This window comes from Daucus carota, chromosome 9 (genome assembly GCF_001625215.2).
Source record: "Daucus carota subsp. sativus chromosome 9, DH1 v3.0, whole genome shotgun sequence".
In the NCBI taxonomy this organism is placed as follows: Eukaryota; Viridiplantae; Streptophyta; class Magnoliopsida; order Apiales; family Apiaceae; genus Daucus; species Daucus carota.
This window is the reverse complement of record NC_030389.2, coordinates 33,989,128-34,005,453: the sequence shown is the minus strand read 5'-3', so window position 1 is coordinate 34,005,453 and position 16,326 is coordinate 33,989,128. Positions and strand designations below refer to the sequence as shown.

Below are 16,326 nucleotides of genomic sequence, written 5' to 3'. Positions count from 1 at the left end.
GGGGCTCGAGTTCGAGTTCGAGTTCGACCGAGCCTTGAATTTCAAGTTCGAAACTCGGCTCGTAAATAGTTCGATAGGCTCGAGTTCGGCTCTAAAGCTCGAATTGAGTCAACGAATATTGACAAAAACTTGAAATATGATCGTTTCGACTCGAGTTCGATTCGACTAAATATATATAATTATAAATAAAATATTAAATATATTTGTAAAAATATATTTATAATAAAAAATTAAATAATAATAGAGACTCGATAAGGCTCGCGAACCTTACGAGCCGAGTAATTTGAAGCTCGAGCTCGGCTCAGTAAAACATCCAAATAGCTCGAGCTCGATCTCGGCTTGATTATTACTGAATCAAATTCGAATATTCTCCGAGCCGAACTCGAGTAGCTCACGAATAGTTTGGTTAGTTTACACCCCTAGTTCTCTGCAAGAATCACTTTGCAAACTAAGGAATTTAACCACACTGTTCGTTGATGATAATCAACTAGGAGGAAGCATTCCTAAATGCATTGGAAAACTATCAAATATAGCATGGTTGGATCTTGCTTCCAATTCATGGGATGGTATTATATCTGAGCATCACTTTGTCAACCTCACCAACATTTATTCATTTTCAATTTCTTCAAAATCTAACTTAATGGTTAATATCAGTTCTAGATGGGTTCCTCCATTTCAGCTTCATGATATATACATGGACTCCATAAAAGTGCCCAAATTTCCCAAATGGCTTATAACACAGAGAACACTTGCCGACATCAGGATGACAAACACAGGCATATCAGATACCATATTAGCAATTCAAAATAGTGTGCGTTATTTAGACCTCTAAAATAACCACATGTTTGGTAATATCCCTGATCTTTTATGCAATCTAACGTCCTTGAAGACTATGCTTCTCTTTGATAATAAATTTTCAGGAGCGCTGCCCCCGTGCCTAGGAAATTTGACAGACTTGAATGATTTTTCCGTTATGAATAACAACCTCAGTGGGGATATTTCGATCTCTTTAGGTTTTCTAAGGTTTCTCTCGTATTTAAACTTGCACAAATAATTTTCAAGGCAAACTCCCGCGGTCCTTCCAAAATTTGACATCTATAACAGGACTTGACGTGGGAAAGAACAATTTGAGTGATATTCTTCCTGCTTGGACTTCAGAATTGCAGTTTCTCAGGTATTTAATACTACGGTCCAACAAGTTCTACGGTAAAATTCCCACGGATATGTGTCATCCATCAATTCAAGTTCTAAACCTGGCAAAAAATGACATAACAGGAAACATTCCTCTTTGCTTCGGCAATTTTACTGCCATAATTACAAGTTATAACAGCAGAAAAGAAGATGGTCCCCCATACTCGAGACTGAGTGATGAAGATATAATTATTGATGTTCCAAAAGGATATGAACTAACATATTCCTCTACACTCGATTTTCTTTATTTCAATGATTTATCAAATTACAACATCAGTGGAGAGATTCCAAAGGAGTTGATGAACCTCCATGGTTTGTTGAGTTTAAACATAGCCGGTAACCGTCTATCCGGAAGGATCCCTGACACGATTGGGAAATTGGATAAACTGGAATTTCTTGATCTGTCCAGAAATGAACTTGCTGGTCATATTCCACAGAGTCTGTCAAATCTGAGCTTTTTAAGCCGTTTAAACCTCTCCTTTAATGATTTTTCGGGGAGAATACCAACCGGAAACCAACTCCGAACCCTAGACGATCCCTCCATTTATGTTGGAAACAATCAGCTCTGTGGTCCACCCATCCTGAAGCCCTGTCCTAGTCACACAGATTCACATGATTGTCAGAACAACAATGAAGCTGAATTTTATTCGGATGACGAGCACCTGTGGTTTTACGCAGGATAGGACCATAAAATTCTGCGCTTCTCTGCATTTCATCAAGTCTTGGAGGTATTCTTATTTTCACTATGTCGAACAAGTCTTTGACAAGATAGTGGTTGCCGTTTGTTTGTTACAGAGGAAACTCCATGACTAAATGTCTAAACATAAATGCCATGCATTTCTGCTTGTCAATTTTTTCTTTGTTTTCTTGAGTGAGTTTCTCAAAGTTGTAAAACGCTATAATGTATTAATGTGCTGATGTTATTCGCATATAGCTTGGAGGAAGGTGGATTTCTCAAATTCTGTATTTCGAGTTGTACTACAAATTTCAATTCAGATGCATTTTTGTATGTTAATATTTTCTGTTTTATTTACTTGTCATTTGTTCCTTATGTTCTGTCTGATCTGATTCTTTGTTGTCGTTGTCAACCTGTCAACTCAGTGGTGCCATGTCGCGTGTTATTCCTATACTTTCTTTTATATATAATCAAGATCATAATTAGTACACTTATTTCTGCAAATAAGTTCCTTAATACTGCGGTCCAACAATTTCTGTGATGAAATTCCCTCAAAGTTGTCAAAATCCGATGATTCAAGTTTTAAACATGGCAAGAAATGACATCAGGGGGTCTATTTCTCTTTGCTTGGGCAATTTTACCGCCATAATTACAAATTATAACAGTGAAACTAATGATGGTCCGCCATACTCCAGACTGAGTTGTACTTAAATAATTGTGGATGATCCAAAAGGAACTAAACAAACATATATCACAACATACAGATTTTTTGTACTAAATTGATTTAGCAAGTAACAACAGAGTGGAGAGATTCCAAAGGAGATGACTGATCTTCGTGGTTTCTTAAGTATAAACTTAGCCGCTTACCATTTATCCAGGAGGATCCGTGACAGGATTGGGAAACAGGACCGACCGGAATTTCTTGATATCTCTCGACATGAATTTTATGGTCCCATTTCATGGAGTCTATCAAGTTTGAACTATTAAAACCCTCTAAGCTAGGGCTGAGCAAAACCGAAGCGAACCTTATAAATTCAGTCCAGTCAGGTTTGAAATTTTTTGAAATTGCGGTTAGTTCGGTCATAACCGAACAAAATTTCGATTTAACCGAAATAATCGAAGTTTTTATTAATATATATTATTTTTTTAATTATATATATATAATAATAATAATACATTAAAATACATATGTGATATATAATACGTTAAAAATTTACATTTCTTCATATCTGTCAATCCACAAGTGAATCATGCATTCTGTATATAAATAACATACAGTCCCATTATCAAACAACCTTCAATTAAAGATTACAACATGCAAGTCATCTGCAGTTCAAATATAACAGACAGTGAGGATAAATAGACTAACATTCAGTCTGCAGAATAACCACGAAAACACCACCTATAACTTTTTATATAATTCGGTTTTTCTTCAACCAAACTGGAAAAACCGAAATATTTTCGGTTCGGTTCGGTTCGGTTTGAAAGACAAGTTCGGTTCAGTTTCAAAAATATAAAATTTCGGAGGAAGTTAATTCCACAAAGCAAAAAGTCTTTTCGGTTATTTTGGTTTGGTGCGGTTCGGTTTCGACCGAACCGACAGTTTGCTCAGCCCTCTTCTAAACCCCCCCCCCCCCCCCCAATGATTTTTCAGGGAGAATACCAACCAGTAACCAACTCTGAACCCTAACGATCATATCATTCACAAGTTGAAAGATGATGGGAGTGCCATATATGCTGTAGAGATCAATTGAGCGCTAATAATAAGTATAGATCTGCTCGTAAATATGACGAGATTAACAATTCCAGTGTAGTTGTGACATTCATAAAGTGTACAGATTATATACGGGTTAAATGGCGTTTTCGTCACTCAACTGACTACGAATTTTCACTTGGGTCATCAAACTCAAAAAGCTTTCAGTCAAATAATTGAACTAATAAAAACTTTCAATCACATCACTTGCCGTTACTGCTGTTAACTCTTGGATGGAAAAATGAGTTGGCAGGCTTACATGGCAGATTGGCAACCTATGTGGCTGCTCCACGTCATTGGATCGTTAGACCCGTTCCACATCTTATAACCCAACATCATTATCCATTTCCAGATCTCCTTCCTCATTTCTTATCCACCATTTTTCTTCAACAACTCTCTTTCATGTCCATTTTTTAAAAAGAGCTCATCATCTTGTTCTTTAAAACTCATAAAACCAAAAGTGTATACACAGACATATAAATCTCATTTTTCAAATCTCGTCTCTCTCTAGTCTCCACCAAACCCCATCTCTCTAATCGACGGTGACTTTATCGCGTCGGAGTTGGAATCTCCCGAAGCCTCTCCCCACGCCCATACACCTCTCATGTTCGTTCTTCACCGACTCAACGACATTCACTGTCGAGACCTCGATTCCATTCACCAATCACAATAGCGACCGCCGTCACGCTCCATCGAGACTTCCGCCGCCGAGCTGATGACGTTCTTTTATGATATGACGAAGATGAGGCGCATGGAGATTGCGGCGGACTCGTTGTATAAGTCGAAGCTATTGGGTTTATACAGATGGGTGAAATGAAAGAAATAGGAAAATATAATGAGTTGTGGGTGAGTTACCTGGGTCGGGTCCTAACTCAGCCGGGTGGTTTTATTGATGGGTGGACTAATAAGCTAATGTGGCAGCATATGTGGAAAGATTTAACGGAGCACCGTCTATAGTCAATGGGATTTAACGGCCGTGAAAGTTTCATCGTCTTCGATGATTAAGTTGTATATTTTTACTAGTTAAGTGACCTGATTGACAGTTTTTTGAGTACGATGATCCAAATGAAAGTTATAGGTCAGTTTAGTGATCAAAACGCCATTTAACCTGATTATATACCAAGTACTTGAGTATTTCAGCTTTAATATCATTTTTAAGAATTTCTTTCTCAATTAATGAAGACCCTGTACTTAGTAGATTAAGTAGAAATCCAAATTTAATGTAGTTAAAGAGACGAGTTGAAATGTGAATACGATAAATATATTAATCTTGTTTTTGTGAATCGGAACTTTTGATGACTTTATGTTTGTTAAAGTCTAGTTCACACATTCAACCTCCGAAGAAATTATCGTTGAGGGTTGAGCATATTGTTTCATTCCTAACATATACTCCGTGTAATTTTTGAGGCCGGCCATTGAGTATCATGATGAAAACATTTTATTATGTTATGTAGAAAAACACTTTTTGTTCTCTCTCTAATCCCTTGTGAATTGTGATGATTCTCTGCCCTCGAGTTGGTGATGGAATTCACGAACCTGAAATAGAGTGACCGAGATTTCAAATACAGGGAAGTGTCTTTTCCTTCTGTTTTCTTTTCTTCTCAACCCCGTCCCCAATACTCTTTCTTTACTCCATTAATAATAATGATGTACTATACAGTCTTTGTGTATTTGTCATGTTCCATTTGTTTTGTCCATAGATCTTCCCTCATATGAGCAGAGCAGCTACAACATGGTAACGGGAGCATAGGGGCCCTGTTTGCATGTGGGTTTGAGTTGACAGAAGAAAGAGATGGGCATGAAAGACAATGGGGAGGAAGACAGCAACAGTACCATAACGTATCATGTTTTCAAGTTTTGCAGCAAAAGCAAGATAGCGTAGCGGCGCTGACCGAGGGCGGCGGCGTCGATGGCGGTTCCAGGATCAATATGTGATGCGGTTTCAGATAGGAAGACGTTAATTGTGACTTAATTGAGGCGTTAACTGTGCCTCCTAATTGAGGGGGTTAATTGTGCCTCTTAATTAAGAGCGTGAATTGTGCCTCCTAATTGAGGACGTTAATTGTGCCTTAATTGTGTCTTAATTAAGTGTATTAATATTTTATTAATTGTGCCTTAATTAAGAGTTTAATTGTCTCAATTATGAGTTAGCATGATTGTGGGAATATTTTGATCACGTGTTTTTAATAATAATTATATATTGAATATATATTATCTATTACGTATATCGACTTATATTTTTCTTATTTTCTTTGTTTTATTTTCAGGATTCTCGGAAGAAGACCGGTTTTCTTTTCGGACATTAAAATTTTATTGTCTAAATTTCCCCGATCATCTTGCATGTCCGACGGTTAGATAATAAGCTTTCTTGAATGAAATAATTATCACGGTGAATTGCCGATCTATATTCGTTGAGATTTATTCTCATTTTCAAAAAAAAAAGAAAAAAAAAGAGACTGAGTTGAAATGAATTTTTTGCAGGTCATCACGACGAGTCGAGGAGAGGACCGCATGGCCTCAGTGGTCTATCCAACACCCACAAAAGATCAAACTTACAACTCTCGATGGACAGGGCCGGCTCAACAGTAAGGCCAACTAAGCGGTTGCTTAGGGCCCAAACCCTAAAAGGGCCTCAGAATTTTATAAAAATATATATTGAGATAATTATAATAATTAAATTTTTGTTTGTAAATATTTTTTACATAGGGAGGCCTCATGTTCAAGTCTGCTTAGGCCTCAAATTTAGTTGAGCCGGCCCCTGTCGATGGAATTTTTAAAATTCCATTCAACCACTGATATTTCTTCAAGTAATGATGGAGATCATCTTGATGTAACACGGCAAGCTTTCAAACCATGGAATTAGAACATATATTCCATAAGCAATTAAGGACCGGGAGGGAAGAATTAGAAAAATCATCTAAAAAAGTAAGCTATCAAGTAACTGGCAAGTGCTCGCTGAGTGGGAGACTTTTGATGTTGAGAACTGAGAGTGCTGGCAACGGCTGACTAGGAGACTAATTCCATTGTGAATGATAGTTTCGACTTTTGAATTCTTCTACGCGCTTATATTTTATCCCATCAGGCTACATAAATATGTTCATAAATCATATACATGCAGATCACATTTAAGTAGATTCTGCAACTATCTTTTAATTCTAGTTATGGAAATACAAAAATATATGAGTTCACTTCTACTTGTATATGCTATAAGCTTAACATTTAGTTGCGGTAGCATAGACGGAGGCCACCAGAACGGAAGCTGCATTCACAGCGAGAAACAAGCTTTGCTGCTTCTCAGAAAAAGCCTTCTTGTTAGAAACAACGACTCTTGGTTGTCACCGTGGGATGGAGATGATTGTTGTTCATGGTCCGGAGTTTATTGCAACAACATAACAGGCCAGGTCATCAAACTTGATCTCCAAAATTGTTGTGATAAAGGTGATTAAATCTCAAATACCTTCTTCTTAAATTAGAAAGATTTCTGTTTCATTTATTTTAAATAAGAAATAATTAATACTATTATAATATTTATAAAATCAAGCAGGATTAACCCGCAAGTTGAACACGTTTACTGTTGGTTTTTTGGCCTTGTAATGTAATCTAATTTTTGTCCAAATGCAGTCTCATTATGGTACTCACTCTCTAAGTTTACTGAATGGCCAAACTATTTTATGTGATTATTCCAGGTTCGATTTCCCAATCCATCGGGAACTTGACTGCTCTTACTCAAGTATATCTATCCGATAATTCCATTGAAGGCATTATACCAGAATCCATAGGAGCTCTAAAATCTCTTACTTATCTTGATCTTTCTTTCAATAATCACGGGGGTTTCATTCCTCAATCTATCGGAAATTTGACATCCCTAATTATTCTTGACCTATATAATAACCAAATTAGAGGTTTGATCCCGGAATCTATAGGGGCTTTGACATCTCTCACTAGACTTGATCTTTCTCTAAATTATTTACATGGTCTGATTCCTCCGTCTATTGGCAACTTGATATCACTTTTTGACCTTTATCTTAAATACAACAGATTTAGTGGTTCAATTCCGGCTGAGATTGGCAATCTTACCAAACTTTCAGACCTCACTGTGAGTGGGAATCGGTTTAGTGGTTCTCTACCAGAATCACTTTGTCAACTAAACAATTTAAGTGCACTGTTGGTTGATGATAATCAGCTGGGAGGAAGCATTCCTAAATGCATCGGAAAACTATCAAATCTAGTAATCATGGATCTGGCTTCCAATTCATGGGACGGTATTATATCTGAGCATCACTTTGTCAACCTCACCAACCTTTATTCCTTTCGAATTTCTTCAAAATCTAACTTAATGGTTAATATCAGTTCTAGATGGGTTCCTCCATTTCAGCAGCTTAATGATATATACATGGACTCCATAAAAGTGCCCAAATTTCCCAAATGGCTTATAACACAGAGATCACTTGCTGACATCAGGATGAGAAACACGAGCATATCAGATACCATATTAGCAATTCCAAATAGTGTGAGATATTTAGACCTCTCAAATAACCACATGTTTGGTAATATCCCTGCTCTTTTATGCAATCTAACGTCCTTGAGTACTATGCTCCTCTCTGATAATAAATTTTCAGGAGCGCTACCCCCGTGCCTAGGAAATTTGACAGACTTGAATGACTTTTCTGTTATGAATAACAACCTCGGTGGGGATATTCCGATTTCTTTAGGTTTTCTAAGGTTTCTTTGGTATTTAAACTTGCACAATAATAATTTTCAAGGCAAACTTCCACTGTCCTTCCAAAATTTGTCATCTATAATCGGACTTGATGTGGGAAAGAACAATTTAAGCGATATTCTTCCTGGTTGGACTTCGAAGTTGCTGGATCTCAGGTATTTGATACTACGGTCCAACAATTTTTACGGTAAAATTCCCACCGATATATGTCATCCATCAATTCAAGTTCTAAACCTGGCAAAAAATGACATAACGGGAAACATACCTCCTTGCTTCGGCAATTTTACTGCCATAATTACAAGTTATAACAGCGGAAAAGAAGAAGGTCCAATATACGGGGGACTGAGTTATGAAGATATAATCATTGATGATCCAAAAGGATATGAACTAACATATTCCTCTACACTTGATTTTCTTTATTCCATTGATTTATCAAATAACAATATCAGTGGGGAGATTCCAAAGGAGTTGATGAACCTCCATGGTTTGTTGAGTTTAAACATAGCTGGTAACCGTCTATCCGGAAGGATCCCTGACACGATTGGGAAATTGGATAAACTGGAATTTCTTGATCTGTCCAGAAATGAACTTGCTGGTCATATTCCACAGAGTCTGTCAAATCTGAGCTTTTTAAGCCATTTAAACCTCTCCTTTAATGATTTTTCGGGGAGAATACCAACGGGAAACCAACTCAGAACCCTAGACGATCCCTCCATTTATGTTGGAAACAATCAGCTCTGTGGTCCACCCATCCTAAAGCCCTGTCCTGGTGACACCGATTCACATGATTTTCACAACAACAATGAAGTTGAATTTTATTCGGATGACGAGCACGTGTGGTTTTATGCAGGGATAGGACCTGGTCTCTTGGTCGGCTTTCTGGGATTCTGTGCTTCTCTGCATTTCATTCCAACATGGAGGTACTTCTACTTTCACTCTGTTGAAAGATTCTCTGACAAGATAGCGCTTTCCATTGCTTTGTGGCGGAGAAGGTTCCAGAACTAATAGGTGAAATCATATCCATTACACACACTTTTGTTATTTTTTCTTCTCCTCTGTTTTTCTTAATGGTTTTGCCTTCTACAGCTGAGTTCTCGTATTTGTTAGACCTCTAAATATGCGTTGACACTATTCCTAATTTTTTAGTGGATTCAGGTTCTTCATCAAGCATAAGCTGTAGCCTTGGACAAAAAGATGTTGGAATTTCTTGCATCATGACTCCATCTTTAGCAATATATATCCAGTTATATTATACATAATTTACGTAAAATATACATACTTCCAAGTTCCTATGTTCTGTTTCTGCTTCTTGTATTCTCTTCTGCACCTTGTTATTATACGTTGTTATTGCTAGTCATTTTAACAATAATACTGCTGAATTTTATCTTGGTAAAGAATGGCATTAACGCAAATGCAAAAGTTCCATGGAGTTCCATTATATGGATGACATTATTCTACTTAATTTTTGAACATGTGAATAGCTTTCTTCTCTTGATAAATATTCTTTCATAGTACTGAGCTTTACTGGCTATGACATTACCTGGTCAAGAGCACAAGCAAAATCATCAAGAACATGCCCTTGATGTATGAGCTGCTTTGAAAATCCTTCATAGAACTTCACTGCTTTATGATAATAAGGGGCAGAATCTTTATCAAGGTCCTTATGGGTAATAAGGGTTTTGAAGTGGGTTTGTGTTTTAAATTTTCTAAAGTATGTATACTAAAGTGTGTTTGGGCTTAAATGTAGGGATGCAATTTGCAATTAAATCTTATATATATACCATTTTACTTAAAGAATAATGCTAGGCACATAAAATTGGCTACATAAATGTTTATGCATGGAATAACCTAATATTAATAAAGAATTCAACTTTTACTTGAGCGTGAACATATTACCTACCGTATCCTCTTACAGAAATCTTGTTTCATTTTCATTCAGTGAAGTTACGTTTCTTTCGTACTTAAAGAAACATAGATAGGACAGTACAGAAATCTTGCTTCATTTTCATTTAGTGAAGTTATGTTTCTTTCGTACTTGAAGAAACATATAGGACAGTGACATGCTTGTTTTTTTATATATTCCAAATGTGTTAATGATAATTTTAGGGTGAAGGCCTTAGAGATAATCAGGTAAAAGGAAATATTCAAGCAAAAGAAGGATCTACTAAACTAAGTAAAATTGGATATACAATAGAGATATCAAGCTGGCAAGATTGAGGGAAAAGATGAAGAAATTGACCGAAGAACACTAAGTACTTCCCATGATAAGAAATACTAGCACAATTTTGGAGCAAAATGTATCAGAAAATATTAATAAAAAACAAAGTTATTAGTCTTCACAATAATAACTTCAAAGAAAAGCTCTGGTGGAATGTCAGGGAGCTTGAATCGGTTTAATTAGTCCGTTATTGTATATTATGATCGGAGCTGAATCGACTTAACTGTAAATTAATCACCTCTTAGAAATATGTGTGAATAAGTGCATGTGTGTCTTTATAGTTAGATTTAAGTTTAAAAGAGTAAAATCTCAGAGAAAATGATAATGCAGTGCAAGTACTACTTGCAGAAAAGCAGTGTCAACCTGATTACCGGAACAATGAACTGCAGCCACTTGGTGGTAGTCCCCCTACCCTACTGATAAGAGCATGAAGGCTTCATATTTCAAATTTCAACACACACAAGAACAATCTCATTCACACGGGTGATGATGACCTCCTTGGATAACACGATATTTTCACATAGATTTAAAGAAAATACAGGATTACCAGAAAATTTCATACACGACTAGTGGCTGAAAGGGAATGAAACAGCAAAGTAAACTAAGAGTATTAACTATTACAGTAATATATACAAATTTCATTTATTCTACAAAAACTGCTAAATGCTTCAACAAAATTCCTAGTTTTTTTCTCCGAATTAATGTGACAAACTGAGATGAGCTTAATTCCCATCAGAGTGGTGGACTGGTGGATACTCCTATATGTACCCAACAAAATTTAGAAAGAAGAGTTTTATTTGAAAATGATTTGTTAAGTAAGCAAGCCTACTTGGGTGTATATATTTAAGGAACTTTATTCTTTCCTCTTCTGATAAAAGGATTATCATAAAAAAATTTGAAAATATAATACAATTCACCCAAGTTTGCTGCACTTCTGTACACCAAGTATTTGCCAGGAACGTACTTAAATTGTTTAAGGGGAAGCAACTAAGACGGAAGTTGAAAGAGATAGAAGATCTGACTTGTTTATCATGGATCTTTGGGACCAACTGAGAGTAGAAGTTGACAGCAAAGACCTGTTTGTCATGGATGATATTCCCTCCTTTCAAATTATATTCGCTTTGATTTTTTGCATGTAATTTGACTTGTTTTGCACCTCAAATTACGTGCAAAAAGTCAGAGCGACTATTATTTTGGAGGGGGGAGTATGAATCACTTTAATTTATGTACCTGCTCATATTTATACCAGCTACAGACACTCAATCAAATTATTAATGTTCATAAATATAGAACTGGCAAATAAGTCTCTTTGATATTTACTGGCGAATGCTAGCTATGGGAATGCAGAAACGTATGAGTTTACTAATTCTTGCTTATGCAATAGGTTTTCTGGTAAAGTTGAATTGCGGGAGCAGAGTTGGAAGCAATTGGAATCAGAGCTGCAACGAGAGGGACAAACAAGCTTTGCTAAGCTTTAAAGAAAGTCTCTCTGACGACACAAACTACTTGTCGTCATGGGTTGGAGATGATTGTTGTGCATGGCATGGAATTGGCTGCAACAAACAGACCGGCCATGTCATGAAACTTGATCTGCAAAGTGGTTATTTAAGAGGTGGCCACATAAACCATTCCTTGCGTAATTTGAGATATTTGACTTACTTGGACCTGAGCAACAACAGTTTTCATGGGATACGAATTCCAAAATTCTTGGGGTCCTTTAAGGATCTAACATATCTCAACCTCTCTCACTCCAACTTTATAGGTTTAGTTCCTCATCAATTAGGGAACCTTTCGAGCTTAAAGTACCTTGATTTAAATGGTAATTTCCTATTAAGCATCGATAGCATGGGGTGGTTTTCTAGGCTTTCTTTGTTGGAACACTTGGATCTCTCTGATATGAATCTTTCCAGGGCCACTGATTGGTTTCCGGCCATTAACATGCTTCCCAATTCAATATTAGTACTACGTTTGCACGATTCTTTCCTACCCAACAAAATGCCTCATCATCTCCCCGTTCTGAATTTAACATCTCTTGTTTTTCTGGATCTTAGTTCCAACCAACTTAACTCTTCTTTCCCTTTATGGGTTCTTAACAATAGTGGTCTTGCACATCTAAATCTTCGGTTTAATTTTTTCAGTGGTCTACTTCCTCAATCTATAGGAAGTTTAACATCTCTTCTTGAACTTGATCTCTCAGACAACGATTTTATAGGCCCAATTCCTCACTCTATCGGAAGTTTGACATCTTTAATCAATCTTGGTCTACTTAGAAATAGCTTAGAAGGTTTGATTCCTAAATCGATTGGAAGTTTGACTTCCCTATCTGAACTTGATCTATCTGGCCCTAGTTTTCAAGGTTTGATCCCCGAATCTATAGGGACAATGAGATCTCTAACTATTCTTGATCTTTCAAGCAATCATTTGCAGGGTAATATTCCTCGGTCTCTTGGAAATTTGACATCAGTTCTTGAGCTAAAGCTTTCATCCAATTCTTTGTACGGTTTGATCCCAGAATCTCTTGGAACTTTGACATCTCTTACTTATCTTGATCTTAGTGACAATAAGTTGCAGGGTATAATTCCCCGGTCTATTAGAAATTTGACGTCACTTTCTATACTTCTTCTTTCAAATAATAAACTAAGTGACTTTCCACTCGAGATGGGAAATTTTACGGAACTTCAATACCTCAGTATAAGCTCAAATGCATTTAGGGGTTCTCTGCCACAAACATTTTGTCAGTCGTTAGAGTTGACAGCGTTGGATGCCAGCGATAATCAACTGACTTCCATTCCTAAATGCATCGGCCAGCTATCAAATTTAACAGATTTGAGTCTTTTGTCTAATTTGTGGGAGGGTTTTGTATCTGAGCATCATTTTGTCAACCTCACGAGGCTGACCACCTTGGAAATATCTTCGGAATCTAACTTAGTGTTGAATATTAGTTGCAAGTGGATTCCTCCATTTCAGCTTCAATATTTATACATGAAGTCCTTGAAAGTTGGGCCTAAATTTCCCCATTGGCTCCAAACACAGAGACAAATAAGTGACATTACAATGGCAAATACGAGCATATCAGATATCATCCCAGCAGATTGGTTTGTGAATGTACTCTTATCTCAGGCCTCTACTGTTGATATATCTGACAACGACCTCAACGGGAAACAACTCTCATTAGTTTCAGCAGCTCGAACACATGGTTTGTCTGTCTTGGCACTATCCAATAACAGTTTGTCGGGTGATATACCTCAATTTTTATGCAGTCTAAAATATTTGACTGTTTTAGTTCTCTCCAGCAATAACTTTTCAGGACCACTCCCCCGCTGTTTAGGAAACTTAAAAAATTTGAAAGAACTTGATGTGATGAGTAATAGTCTCTCTGGGGATATTCCTTCTTCTTTGGGTTCTCTACAGTTGCTCCTTTACTTAAACTTGCACAACAACAAGTTTCAAGGAAAACTCCCTCTGTCCTTTCAAAATTTGACATTTATTGTCGCGCTTGATGTGGGAAATAACAATTTGAGCGATACCATACCTCCTTGGACCGCAGAAAAATTACCTGATCTTGAGTATTTGATTCTGCGGTCCAACTATTTTTATGGTGATATTCCTGTACAGCTTTGCAACAATTCATACATCAAAGTTTTAAACTTGGCACGAAATCAAATTACAGGAACCATTCCTCCATGTTTCAGTAATTTCAGTGCCATGATTACTGGTGAAAACAATGATGACTATTTTGACTTCGGGCTGGGGAATGGTGAAGCGATATCAGATGATGCAAAAGGATATGAGCTGAAATTTACATCTACACTGCGTTTTATGTTTTCCATTGATATATCAAATAACAATATCAGTGGAGAGATTCCAGAACAGTTGATGGGACTCTATAGCTTATTAAATTTGAATTTAGCAGGGAATCATCTAACTGGAAGGATCCCAGACAGAATTGGAAATTAAACTGGAAAAACTGGAATTTCTTGATCTTTCAAGGAACAAATTTAGTGGTCCTATTCCACAAAGTCTAGCGGATTTAATTTTTTTAAGCCGCTTGAACCTCTCCTTCAATGATTTATCAGGGAAAATACCAACTGGAAGCCAACTCCAGACCCTTGGAGTCATTGATCCCTCTATCTATGCTGGCAACAATCAGCTCTGTGGGGAACCTATCCTGAAACCCTGTATTGGCGACACAGAATCAAATAAATTCCATGACCACAACGGATCTGATACTGATTCAGATGAAGAGCGCATGTGGTTTAAAGCTGGGATAGGACCTGGTCTCTTGGTTGGCTTTTTGGGATTCTGCGCTTCTTTGCATTTTATCAAGTCTTGGAGGTATTTTTACTTTCATTATGTCGAACAAGCGTTTGACAAGATTGCAGTTTCCATGATTTTGTTGTGGAGAAGATTCCTTAACTAACAGGTAAACTCTGTTTTACTGTAAAACCTTGTCAAAATGTCATCTTGAACTAAACAGATATATTTTTATCCGTTTGCTTTCATGATAGTTCAAATGTAATATGCATTAACGCATAACACATTTGAACTATTTCTACATAAACCTTAACCATTCTGTCATCAACATCAGGTTTTTATAGTATGCTTACTAAAATAATTTATAATTTGTTTCAACAGAAGATGGTGCAAATCTATATGTTGGTGCTCAGTCCCAATTGCTCGAGGTTCCATTCCAGTCTTTGCAGAAGCATCTTTGCTGTGATGCACATTTGGAGTTTAGTCACAAAGTTATTATTATCGTTATTTCAATAAACTTCAGTTTGATGTTTGTGTTTAAACTTCTAAAAATATTTTAGAGTTTGTAATTCAAAGTTCTGGTGTTTAAAGTTCAGACATTGTTTTTGTGTTAGCATTTCCATGCATTATATAATTGTTTAGTATTGTGTAGGCCGTTAAACTGAGCCAAGTTTGTTTTTTTTAGTAGTTATCTTGGATCCATTCATGCTTGATCTTGGCCGATGTGATGTGAATTCGTTTCACTTAAATTGATTCGAATATAAATTTCATATTATTTATGAATAAAACTCAACTTGATTGATAAGCAATATTAAATAGATGATAAAGTGTGGGCAGGGTGACATAGCCCTTGTATTCGCATAAAAAATTTAAAGGTTAGAAGCCTTACAACGATAAAGAACCATTTAATTGATGGTTGCATCAGTCGTTGTCAAGGACCTCCGGACTCTCAACTGTATATATCATTTTTTAAATTATCAATTGTTAAATCTGAGATCTGAATGAATGGCATAATCTGGATGGTGAACTAGAATTGTTGTTTGTTATCTACTTTATCTGAATAACAAACTTCATGAGTTTTGTTATTTTCTTGTGAGATAAATTTGATTTATTAATGATTACATAAAACATTTATCATTTAATATAAATATTTTGTCTATATAGAGTACGTTGTAGGCTTATAAATAACAATAATTTTTTATGAATATTAATGAATTTCTACTTTAAAAATAAAATATAATTATATCAGGATTTAATAATAATATAATGTTAAAAATTTTGTTTTTGAAATCTACAAAAAAAAATCATTTATATATTATTTTTGATTTAATTAATTATATACATACACATTAATTATTATAGATAAGAAAATACAATTTTTGAATATGAATATTAATTAAATAAAACTTAAAATTATACAACACATTTTTTATGTAGATAAATTATTTATTATTTGATGAATTTTTTATGTTATTATTCCCCAAGTATACACATAAATTCGTGTTAACGATTCA

At 36.0% G+C, this 16,326-nt stretch overlaps 3 protein-coding genes across 3 annotated transcripts; all 3 read left to right on the top strand.

The window, feature by feature from the left end:
- Window positions 1–1,223: 1,223 nt before the first annotated feature.
- On the top strand, window positions 1,224–1,874 carry LOC108202289 (receptor-like protein EIX2). The gene has a single exon (XM_017370676.2). The coding sequence runs from the start codon at window positions 1,224–1,226 to the stop codon at window positions 1,872–1,874; it is 651 nt and encodes a 216-aa protein (XP_017226165.1).
- Window positions 1,875–6,658: 4,784 nt separating this feature from the next.
- LOC108202362 (receptor-like protein EIX2) lies at window positions 6,659–9,753 on the top strand. Its single transcript, XM_017370742.2, has 3 exons — window positions 6,659–7,058; window positions 7,307–9,348; window positions 9,487–9,753. The coding sequence occupies exons 1-2, from the start codon at window positions 6,782–6,784 to the stop codon at window positions 9,343–9,345; spliced, it is 2,316 nt and encodes a 771-aa protein (XP_017226231.2). The 5' UTR covers window positions 6,659–6,781; the 3' UTR covers window positions 9,346–9,348; window positions 9,487–9,753.
- A 2,093-nt stretch (window positions 9,754–11,846) lies between these two features.
- LOC108201482 (receptor-like protein EIX2) lies at window positions 11,847–15,466 on the top strand. The gene is made up of 2 exons (XM_064084918.1): window positions 11,847–14,981; window positions 15,194–15,466. Exon 1 carries the CDS (start codon window positions 11,885–11,887, stop codon window positions 14,513–14,515), a length of 2,631 nt encoding a protein of 876 aa, XP_063940988.1. The 5' UTR covers window positions 11,847–11,884; the 3' UTR covers window positions 14,516–14,981; window positions 15,194–15,466.
- Window positions 15,467–16,326: the final 860 nt, after the last annotated feature.

Excerpts from the sequence above, each read along its gene's own strand:
- LOC108202289 (XM_017370676.2), top strand. The coding sequence starts at position 1,224 with ATGTGTCATCCATCAATTCAAGTTCTAAACCTGGCAAAAAATGACATA.
- LOC108202362 (XM_017370742.2), top strand. The coding sequence starts at position 6,782 with ATGGAAATACAAAAATATATGAGTTCACTTCTACTTGTATATGCTATA. Across the intron at positions 7,059-7,306 it reads CCAAAATTGTTGTGATAAAG|GTTCGATTTCCCAATCCATC; the intron begins GTGATTAAATCT and ends TGATTATTCCAG.
- LOC108201482 (XM_064084918.1), top strand. The coding sequence starts at position 11,885 with ATGCTAGCTATGGGAATGCAGAAACGTATGAGTTTACTAATTCTTGCT.